At 32.1% G+C, this 12,207-nt stretch overlaps 1 protein-coding gene across 1 annotated transcript in view; it reads left to right on the forward strand.

Moving 5' to 3' along the window:
* The window catches only part of LOC133183004 (uncharacterized), a 37,734-nt gene extending 26,543 nt beyond the window's left edge, over positions 1 to 11,191 (forward strand). The window contains exons 2-5 of the mRNA XM_061317915.1: positions 6,385 to 6,558; positions 7,352 to 7,503; positions 9,706 to 9,914; positions 10,736 to 11,191. Of these exons, the coding sequence (XP_061173899.1) occupies positions 6,385 to 6,558; positions 7,352 to 7,503; positions 9,706 to 9,914; positions 10,736 to 11,146 (946 nt within the window). The 3' untranslated portion in view covers positions 11,147 to 11,191. The remainder of the gene's footprint in view (positions 1 to 6,384; positions 6,559 to 7,351; positions 7,504 to 9,705; positions 9,915 to 10,735) is intronic.
* Positions 11,192 to 12,207: the final 1,016 nt, after the last annotated feature.

Raw genomic sequence — 12,207 nt, forward strand, 5'->3', positions numbered from 1 at the left:
ACGCTGAACGAACGCTGAACGAACGCAGAGCGAACGGTGAGTGAACGATGTGTGAACGCTGAACGCAACTTGGTGAACGATGTGTGAACGCTGAACGGTGAGCGAACGCAGAACGCGAACGGAGCGCAAACGCGAACGCAAAGTGAAAGCTGAACGAACGGTGAACGCAAGATGAACGATATATTCGGAATGCCTCTGATATTTTCCTTGCATTGAAACTATTTTATTGTATTATAATGTCAGTTGCCAAAAAAAAAATAAATAAATAAATAATAAATAAGTAAACCAATAAATGAATGAATAAATAAGTCAATAAAATAAATTCTCCAAAATTGTCGTAAGAAAGACGATGCATGCACATCAAGTTTTTAATCACATGATTTTTATCGCATTAAAACATTGCAATTGTTGCCGAATGCTGAAGTATAAACAAATCAGAGAAAACTTCTGACTTATAGAATGAATTAAAGCGATTGTAACATCTATTCATATATCTCCGTGTCAGGGCGATTTCGTGTAAAGTAATGAAAAAAAATTAATTACAAAGGTCAGTGGACGTTTTGCATTTATACGCTCGTATTTTAAATTTTTAATACAATAATATATTATGTGTCATTCCTATTTTTCATGATGATTTATTCAGCAGACTTCTACATGTATATGCAGATGGCCGTGGTTATACTCGGACAAGATAATACAAAGATACATATTCATATTATTTGTTATAAATTCAATTTTCAGAACTTGATATTTATGTAATATGTTGTTATAGTTTTTATTAAACAGACAAATGAGAGAGAGAGAGAGAGAGAGAGAGAGAGTTTTCGTTTTAGCCCCCCCCCCTTCAGGCTTCACTAAATGTTTGTACCTTTATCAAACAAAACCTCTGAAAATTTTTTTCTAAATATATCAGACATGCAGTGAAAGTAACTTTTTTTTTTATCAACAAATCATATCTATTTGTTTGACAGTCATACTCGTTTTTATTTTCCTGCTTCAAGTCCACACGAAATCCACGTGCTTGTCCTGTCAATCAAAATCATTCGACACTGTGCAGGTGTGAAAGTTTCGTCACATCGAAGACGAAGTGCGAGTATTTCCAACAAGTTATAACATTTATTTTTATCATTTCTAGATTTGATCCAAACATTTGAATAATAAATGAATAAAATACATTGGGCATTAACACTTGAATCTGAAACTTCCTGCCAATTTCAAATACCACTGCCGACACGTGTACATTTTGAGCTACTATTGTTTTGTGACTTTTTTTAGTACTAGTTTGTTTTGAGACTGAAATTTTTGTTCTAAAAAAGACCTTAACTTTTTTTTTAAAAATGTTAATTAAAATATTCTGGAAATACAGTACTGACTAAGTAACCAATCTAGGAGGGAAAGGGGGGTGGGTGGGTGGGTGGATTTTAATCATATCGAATGACAAACATATAAAGTTACGGTGAAGAAAGATTTTTTTTTTCTCTATAACTATAGACTTTACATATTATAGTAGAGAAAATTCTGCAGTGCAGTACATTTCAAATAAATATTTCCTTTAACCACACTATCAATTTAATTCGCTCCAAAGATAATAAATTAACAGGATATCCGCAGTACTATGTATAACTCTCACAACTAGTTCTATCATATTTTCTGTAGTAATTGAAAAAAACGTGTTAGAAATAAATATTTTCGTAATTTTGCTGCGTATAATTATTTGACTTAGATACATATGTAATTATATCACCATTAACGAATTGTCGTCTTTAACAAAAAAACAAAATGTTGCAGTGCTTGAATTATTTGCACATTGCCCTTAGTTATATTTAATATTTCAGCATCGTTCTACATAGGTACAGAATGTGCTTATAACAACATTTATTTTCCAAAGTAATTTAATAAATAACCTAACAGCTAAGTTAGAATAATAAAAATATATATCGTAGATATTTTTCAACATGAAATAATGATTCTTCAAACACGATACGTTAGTTATTAAATTAAAAAACCTGTAACTCCTTCCCTACAAAAAGATAAGTCCTTTCACTTCGGAGTTCCGAATGACAATGAAAACTGAACGATAGGTGAACGCTGAACGCAAGGTGAACGCAATGTGAACGGAACGAAGAGCGAACGGTGAACGCTTTGTGAACGGTGAACGCGAGCGCACGGTGAACGGTGAACGCAAAACTGTGAGCGGAGAGCGAACGGTGAACGCACGGTGAACGAACGGTGAACGCACGCTGAACGAACGGTGAGCGAACGGAAAAATGGGAAAGTAGAACGTTTCAGGGACTGTACCTAGCATTGTCATCCCAGTTGAAATTTAAGGAGCAAGGTTTATTCCTAAGCTCTAACTGGACAAACTTGCATGGATTAAAGCACATTAACAGATTTACTTCAGATGCTTGACCTGATCAACATTTTCTTCATGTGTTTTTTGTTTTTGTTTGTTTGTTGTTTAACATCCCTCTCAAGAATTTTTCATCCATATGGAGATGCCACTACTTACTGGTGGAGAGCTGCAAAATTTGACCTATACTTAGCACTCAGGGTCATTGAGCAATAAGGGATCTTTTTTGTGCCCACATCAACTGCGAGGTGGGACCTCGGTTTATACGGTCGAATCTGAAGGACTGGTCCCCACATCCCCAGTGGATCTGAACCTGAGACTTAAGGATTAAATCCTTACTTGCGACTCTAGATTACACACTCTAGCCTTTGCGCCACATGGGGGACTCCACAAGAGTAAGTGTTTTGAGCAGTCCTATTCTCATGTAATTATAAACTGTATGTTGAACAAACCTGCAAAGATGATGTATGTTAATGTTTCAGGGTACCAATCCTTGATTTGACTTAGATTTTCTGGATTAATGACCAGTTTTTTAGAGAAGGTTCATTCAAAGTAACAATATACTCTTTGGTGATCAGTAAACATAGATGATGCATCCTGCTTCTGATGCTGGATGTAACATACATTTTCAGGGTTATTGAGCAGTTAAATCTAACCCAGAACAACTTGCATAGATTTTGGATTCAGGTGATATATATTACCAGAGTGTTTGTTGAGTGAGACTTTGCCTTACTAGTGGATAACATACTACCATACATTTTATATAATAGATGTAGCTGTTGTTCAACTGAATATGATAAAACTGTGGATGAAAATAATTTGATTTTTGTACCTTTGAATGTATTGAATTAATTTGTAAAAGCTGTTATGATACAAAGTTTGATATTTTATCAAAGTTTTTAGCATATGCAATCAATAAATGTATCAACATTTTTATTTTATTATACTTTTTACCCTGCAAACTTCTTAAAAACAAAATAGTAATGATCCATTCAACTGATACTAGGTTAGTGTCACACTGTACTTGTATATCATGTATATTGAACTGTAAATGAGAAACATCTAAATATGTCAAATCACAGCATGAATCATTGGATTATGTAAGAAGTGCACTATCTTGTGCTTTGGTATGGTATTAATAATAAATGTTAAACTATCATTTTTATTCAAATTAACAAAGGATATGCTTGAGTGACTGTATTTTGACTAGCAGTAAAAATAAAATGATTTTGAAGCATTTGAATTATTTTGATTCATGGTCTCTGCAAGTTTAATGATAGCAAATATGTATATTGAACATGGCATCTACATATTGCTATACTGGATCTTAATCACAACATTGAAATTTTATGTAGTACATGTACTCTTGGTTTCAACTGGTCAAACATATTCTTAAATCACAAAGAATTTAAACAAATATAGGTATGATTCAGAACTTCATCAATTAGTTGGAAAGTGAATGCACTCAATGACTATATGGTTTAAAAGAAGCTGGGTATAAATAGCAGGAAAAACTACTTGATTTCCACTGTGAACTTTGTGTCCTCAACAAAACAATATGGAGTATACTATACTTGGTCTAAAGAATAAGTCTAATCTATGTCTGCATGTCTATGTCTGCATTCACTTTCAGGTTAAACTGTATTGGACATTGAGAGTTTGTTTGTTGTTTAACGTCCCTCTCGAGAATTTTTCACTCATATGGAGACGCCATCACTTGCCGGTGGAGAGCTGCAAATGACCTATGCTCGGCACACAGGGCCAATGAGCAGTGAAGGATCTTTTTCATGCCAGTATCTACTGTGACACTGGACCTTGGTTTGTACGAAGGACCGGTCTCCACGTCCCACAGTGGGATTCAAACATGTGACATAAGGATCAACTCCTAACACGGCAACTCTAGAGCATAGGCTCTTACCACTGCAACATGTGGGCGACAGCATTGAGAGTTAATTGTGGATATCAGAACAAGCTACTCTGGGCTTATACTCTCTATATATTGATTGATTGATTGATTGTATGTTGTTTAGCGTCCCTCTTGGGATTTTTTCACTCATATGGAGACGCCACCACATGCCAGTGGAAAGCTGCAAATTTTGTCCTATACTCAGCACTTAAAGCCATTGAGCAGTGAAGGGATTTTTTCGTGCCAGCACCTACTGTGACACGGGACCTCGATTTATGCGGTCTCATCCGAAGGATCGGTCTCCCCAGCCAACTGTGGGATTTGAACCTGCGATGTAAGGATCAACTCCTTACTTCTCTACTCTAGAGCAGACGCTCTAACCACTGCGCCAGGGGGGCAACTACTCTCTATATAAGTCACTTGTGCAATGACTTTAGTTTTATATTCAAGATTTTGTACTGATCATGTTGAGTCACATTAACACAAATATCTTTCTGCTGAGCTTGACCAATGACCATCCGCAACTATTCTGGTTGGAAACAATATGTTAATTAATCCATAATCAGTGAAATTACTATGAAAGAAAAATGGTCTACTTAAACCACAAGTTATATGTATAAAAGTATACACTGGTCTCCTTAAGTCATATGAGAGAAACATAAAATATTAGGGAGACCATTTTTTTCATATATTTTTAGGAGGCATTTATAATGAAAAAATAAAGCAAGAGTCGACTAAATGGTGTTCTATAGAACATTGATCTGGTATTTCTTTTTAGAAAAAAGCAAATTTAAAAAATCTGTATATTGTCTCCTTAAGCCATATATAATGGTCTGGTCTCCCTAGTCCTTAAATCAGAGTTATATATATATATATATATATATATATATATATATAGTTCAAAGTATGTACACCTGAAGAACGATTGTTAAATCCAGAAAGCGCTTGTGTTAAATGAAATTTGGAAACTGTGCATTTTCTTTTTCTTTTATGATTATTTTCACTGTGTGACATCATCTTTTAACTACTTTTGAATTATATATATATATATATATATATATATATATATATATATATATATATATATATATATATATATATATGAAAAAAAATCCTCAAAAATATTCTTCTAATAACAGCAAGGCCATTATTAGTCATATTTATATGGAACCATCCACAGGTAGTTTAAATTCAAGTTTGTTCAAATCTTGAACCTTTGGGGTAGGATTGGGCCACAATTGGGAATCAAAGTTTTACATAGGAATATGTAGGAAAAAAATTTCTTCTCCAGAACAGCAAAACCATGTTTAGTTATATTGATATGGAAGCATCTTCAGATATTGTACATTCAAGTTTGTTCAAATCATGACCCTCCGGGGGGTAGGGGGTAGGGTTGGGCCATAATTGGGGATCAATGTTTTACTTAGGAATATATAGGGACATTTTTTTTTCTCAAGAACAGCAAAGCCATGTTTAGTTATATTGATATGGAAACAAACTTGGGTATTGTAGGTTTAAGTTTGTTCAAATCATGACCCCCTGGGGTAGGGTGGGCCACAATGCACTATCATAGTGTCTAGGAAAAAAAATCTAACAGTGTCATTTGTGCCCCTTTTGACACTAGAACCCATTAGGAGCGCAAATCTTTTTGTCAAGATCAGAAAAGTCATGTTTAGTTACATTGATATGGAAGTATCTTGAGGTAGTGTACATTAAAGGTTACTCAAATCATGACCCGGGGGGGGGGGGGGCTACAATAATAAAAAGCATGATACCTGAGGGTAGGTTGGGGTCATAATAGATTTAAAAAATTGACATAGGAATATATAATAGAAAAAATCTGTTGAAGAACAGCAGGGCCATATTAATTCAGGTGAGCGGTGTGGCCCATGGGCCTCCAATCAAGATAGGAACTTATTTTGGAGATCAGTTATGCATATACCAGAGATTTGTATATTACTTGGATCTTAATTTTTTTTTAAATTTATGAGATTGAGAACAATTTTTTTATTGCTTGCAAATATTACACAAAATTAGCCTTTTTGATAAAGTAATTGAACTTGTTGTTTTGCGTTAAAAACATTCAACGCAAGTCGTCTTTTCTTTTCTTTTTTCCACCTATCTTCAGATATACCAAAGAAAAATACATGGGAAAACGTGAAAGGATGCCATATAATTACCCAACATTGATGGATATGACAGGATTTCAGAATGACGAGAATGTGAATTCAGTACTAAAGTTGATCTTTCACGGCCAGATTAAGGACGGATCTAAATTAAATTTTCAAACAAAGAGTCAACAGTATGTAAAAAATATACTTATGGGGAAAAGAATTTTGTATAAAACAAGTGCTTGTCTCAGATAAAAACATGCAAATTGTCCACAGACACATTCCAGCTAAAACATTAATTTTGCACAATAAAAAACATACTAGGCATGGACGACAATTTAAATTATAGATACTTGATTTACATAGATATATTTTCTGAGAGCTTACCAACAAAATTGTTTATCTTTGACGTTAAATGTTAAGGAGACACCATACAAATTTTGTTGTTGTTGTTTTTTTTTTTAATTTGTTTATTCTTATTAACGGTTTATGTTGTTTGTTTTTTTTAGATTTGCTTTTTATAAGCAACAATACTTTGTCCAGTTAAATGTTGAGTAATTACTAATTATATTTCGTTCATCTAAGTTATGGATATTTAAAGCCATTTTCCAAGCAGATCTGACTCTTATTGCATTAGCATATACATGTATTAATATAAATAAAATGCGCCTGTATAAATAAAATACAATACTCATATGAAATGTTTGGACTCCTCTGTGGATTTCTTTACTTTGACCAGGTTTTATCTGAGACAAGCACATAAGAAAAAATGTAAATAAACAGATTATCTTGCTTTACTGCATAAAAACAACAATTAAAAAAAATCTTTGTTAAAAATTTTTACTTTATATGAACTGAATTAGTCATATGAAATACATTTTTGTAAAAGATATAAATTGACAGTGTAGGCAGATTAATTTGCAAAGAAATAAGACAATTATAATATAATAATTATTGTAATTAAGTTTGCTCATTACTTTGAAGAAACATACCAGAAGTGTTGCAGCAATTGAACTACGGAGACGAGGGTCATGCAAAAGTAGACAGAATAATTTTTGTTGCTTCTGCAAAATCCAAAGAATTTCCCGCTGAACTCATCAAAGCTGTTTTGTCTCAAGCTTCTGATGGAACAAGGGGTAAATATGAATAGTTTACGTCTGTTATATACAGTTTATTAGTAATAATGACCGTAAACTATGGTTTACGTCCGAAATCTAAAATTATCGAATGTAAAACATAGTTTATCTGATAAATATAGTTTCACGAATTGTGAAACTATGATTAGAAACTCTTAACTATGGTAAACGAATGTAAATTTTAGTTTACAAAGAGAATCTATATTTATCAGTAAAATTTATTGTTAACGTTTATTTACAGACAAATAAACTTAGATTAGCACGAGAATCGAACCCGACCTCCTGATCACGAAGCGAAGGCCCTACCACTCTTATCGAGAATGAGTTACAAAACCTGCGTCCGTTTTATCTCTAAGATGGGATCATCTAAAAAAAAAAGTCTGATGAAATTAAACCCACTAAATCAAAAAATTGTGTGTTTGTAATGGAAATTCAGATATGGATTATTTAAGACATGAATATTTGCAATATAAGTATTAGAGACATGTCAACATGCGACATCCAAAACATCATTATATAGATGTATATATATACTAGACTTTGACCCGTGCGTGCACGGGTTGACATTGTTATGAATGCGTCCATGTGCATATCGGACTTTTACAAAATAGATACATCGACACATTGATATTGTAAGGTACTTTTGAGATAAACAATGAATGTGAATATAATTCTGTTTTTTTTTTTTTTTTTTTTTTTTTTTTTGCAAAATTGTTGTGTAACGGCGTAGCGCAGAATGGCTTTGACCATCAGTTAGCTATAAATCAAGTCATGAGTTAGAATCACGCCGGAGCTTACATAAATTTCACCTTTCCAAACAAATTTAATAAAAGAAATTATGGATATTCATTGAAAATATGACAACAACAAAGAATTCAGCACTGCTGATACCTATAAAGCGTAGTTACCATGACAACCTTTACATATTTAGAAGAACAGGCTGTCCCTTCTGTATAACGTACTGAAGATCAATAACAATAATTTACATATTTCACCCACTTTTTTGAAAGTTAAAGAAATTTTTAGAGCTGAATTTAGATATAAACAATAAAATGCTTTCTTTGATGGTTCACGTGGGAAATGCACGGCGCAAGCATTGCAGGGGGTGTTCACCGTATTGTTGACAGACCAGGGTCAGAGGTCATTACATGTATTTACATAACAAAGCTATAAACCTACAATAATGCTATTGATTTCACTGCACTTCTAAGAAATATAATGTGAATTTTTTGCATGGAATCAAATATTTCTTTGCCCTTAGTTTATGTTTCATATTTACCGCGTTATAAATTTCAGCAGTGAAGGTAATAGTAAACATGGCGAACAAATTCAAGTTGCAATCATTTAGACACATTTCAAATTGAAAATATGGGTTATATTGACGTTATTTAATTACTTCGATTTGTTTCAAAGTTAAGAAATGAAAATAATGTTATTGTAATTTTTGGCGGAAAAAGAATGCTTATTTCACTAAGATGTGATTCTAGCTGGAGTTGTAACCCCCCCCCCCTTCCCCTCAAAAAAGCATAAAAGAAAGGAAGGATAAAATAAAATCGGGTAGTTACATTAATATTGCTCCTACGATCATGAGCTTTTTGCCCCCGTTGAGATGGCCAGAGACATAAATAACATATAATAAATGTGTCTCCGAGATGGCGAATGATTACCCACGTGGCCACAATATCACATTTGTATGGATAAACTCAGAAAGATAATACAAATACGTGTAAATTTTCATTGGAAATTTGCTATATATTCTGTTCATATATATTTATGATTTCTTATATATATTAATGATTTCTTATTTTCTTATTTCTTATTAGAGAAATTATAAAATAACAAATATAGCGAAGGCTAATTGAGAAAAAATAAAAACAAATTGGTAATCTTCAAGTACCAATTATGTTTAAAATATATATAACAAAAGACAGTACTCTTCCGATTTATCGGTATTAAAGGCCAAAAATTCGAGTCTATTATTTTAATATAGTAGTATAGATTCGTAAAGTACACCTTGCAACCGTTAAATATAGTTTACAGATGAAAACTTTAGTTAACGAATCAGTTTACAATCGATAAATCCAGTTTACCAACTGTTAAACTATGATTATCTAATTTTTGTGAATTTGGCGTGCCATAGATATGACTCATCTACCCTAGTGATGTACTGTATTGATATTATCATAATTTTACTTGATCAAGATATACCAGTATTTGGAGTTCTTACTCATGCTGATCAGATCCATGAGAAGAATGGCGAAGAATTTTCTGAATTTGAAAAAAAGTTCAGAAGAGGCCTAGGGTTGTCTCAGCTGCGATTTCTTCATTGTACTAACTACTGTGATGATCTGCCTTGGAAAAATCGGCGAAATCCCGATGTTGAAGTTCCTGTGATAAGATTCATCAGACAGGTTAGAAATAAACAGATAATAAAGAATAAATTTAAAAATTTATTTCGAAATACTTACTTCCTGTTTTTAGCTCTACTGTTAAAAGACCAGAAGAGCTTATACAGTAGTGAGGTGTCCTTTCGTCCGCCTGCATTTCCATTTCTTTGTTAGTAAACAATTTTTTTAAAAATGCTACTTCACCTATAAATAGCTTTGTCTGATTTCAATAGAACTTGCTATAGTTTTCTCCGATGTTAATTGTCCTCCTACAACACAAGTTAACTACCCTAAAACAAAACTAATTAATGGTTTTAATTTTTTTTCTAACGATGTTGCCATCTTTACCGAAGATAAAAAAATACTGTGAAATTCTTTCAAAATTCTACTTTTCAGTTTTTGTCTGGTTTCAATCAAACATGGAATACAAAAAAAAAGACTTCATCAAAATAAAGAAATCGATGTATCATTTAATCTAGATGCGCGGTGTTGTTGTGATAACTATAAATAAAAGGTTGATTTCAAAACACTATCTATCCTACAATTTGGTTTCATTTCAATAAGGTAAGAAAATACTAAGATACTCGATCAGTACCTAATTATGTAAATGTGAAAATAAAAAAAAAATGTTTAAAGTCTAGTCTTCTTCAATATTTTAAACCAGTATACTGAGTTGCTTCAGACTCGGATAAAATTCCTTCATTTTATGTACGTTTATAGGGATCTATTTCAAACTTATCTGCTGATCAAATACTTGAATTTAAATGCTGAAACGTTTGAAAAACGTTTCAAAATGTTTTTGTTTTTTTTATCTTTTTAACTGTATTTTGATGCATAAATTTTAGGTAATAGATCCTGCACGAGAAGTTTATGAGGAAAGTACACCTCTTGGACAAGCATTTGAAAAACTGAAAAATACAAAACTCAAAACTGCAGTGCTATATTTCGCCCAGTGTGTTTTCATTTTAATGTACCTCTGGTGGCTTATGCTTCCAATATCAGGGATTCATACCGCATGCGAGAGCTATAAACATGAGAACCACAAATTATCCAGCATTGATAATCTTTGCAAATTGAGCTCCGATGGAAATATTATTCAAAAACCCTCTGTATATTTTCTTTTTGGTATATTTGGTTTCATTTTTTTCGGAACGAGATCGATTCTAGAAATTTTTTTAAGATATAACACCGAATTCAATTTGTTTCTTAACCAAACTTTTGGCATGATTTACAGAAAAACTATCAGAGCAAATTAAATACATGAATTAAAATGGAAACACATAAACAATAAAATGCTTTCTTAGGTTGTTTGTATGGGAATTGATGTTGCAGCTGTTGCAGAAAAAAATGCATAACCTGCGTGAGCGGGTTATATATTTTTTTTGCAATAGCAGCAACGTTAATTCCCATACTAACATAGAAATAAAGACATTTTATTGTTTATATTTATATTTTTTTTTTGGTACAAATAATAATTTAAAATAGATTTAAGTAGATTAAATATTGTATAATTGGTCATTGTATGTTTCATTGATGGAAGAGCCACTGCTCAAGAAATTGCAGGTGTTATGCTTAATGATGTTTACTGACTGATAAACCACAATGGTTTTCTTAAGAAATTAAGGAGAAAATATTCAGTGGATGTAAAATATTTTTGATTATCAGTAGTTGTACTATATAATTAATGTAGCTGTATGAACATATTTGTAATATTCCAAGTAGCATATATAAAGTCTTTTTATGAATAGATCTTTATCTTTTCATCCATGCAGCAACGGACTTCATGTGACTTTCTGTTCACTGTAGTACTGTTCTTGTATACACACTGGTTGTCTGCGTTGAAATGGCAAACACGCAGATGAATGCTGTGTGAGTGAAATAGGAAAAATGTATCATAAAATAATTCTGAATTTATCATCAGTAATTTTAGATGATTGATATTGACGTGAATGTAATTTTGTTTATATATTTTATAGACGAAAAAGAAGAACTGTACATATATAGAGTTTAGTAGCTAAGTTGTTGTGCTATATTTTTCTGTTTTCATCTTTTTGTTTTTAATGACTTTTAAAATTTATGTCCTGTAGAAGGTCGTCCAGAAAATTTGACAATTTTTAATTGTTTGTGCCGTTAGTCATTTTTAGTGTTTATATATATATATATATATATATATATATATATATATATATATATATATATATATATATATATATATATATATAAGCTTTGTTCAGATTTCAGTAAAACTTTTTACACAAGTAGATTACATTAAGAAACAACTTTATTTATTAAAATTATACATCAGTAAAGCTTCAGC

Source organism: Saccostrea echinata, unplaced genomic scaffold (assembly GCF_033153115.1).
Source record: "Saccostrea echinata isolate AGI-Se365-2 ecotype Australia unplaced genomic scaffold, CSIRO_AGI_Sech_v1 ptg000009l, whole genome shotgun sequence".
In the NCBI taxonomy this organism is placed as follows: Eukaryota; Metazoa; Mollusca; class Bivalvia; order Ostreida; family Ostreidae; genus Saccostrea; species Saccostrea echinata.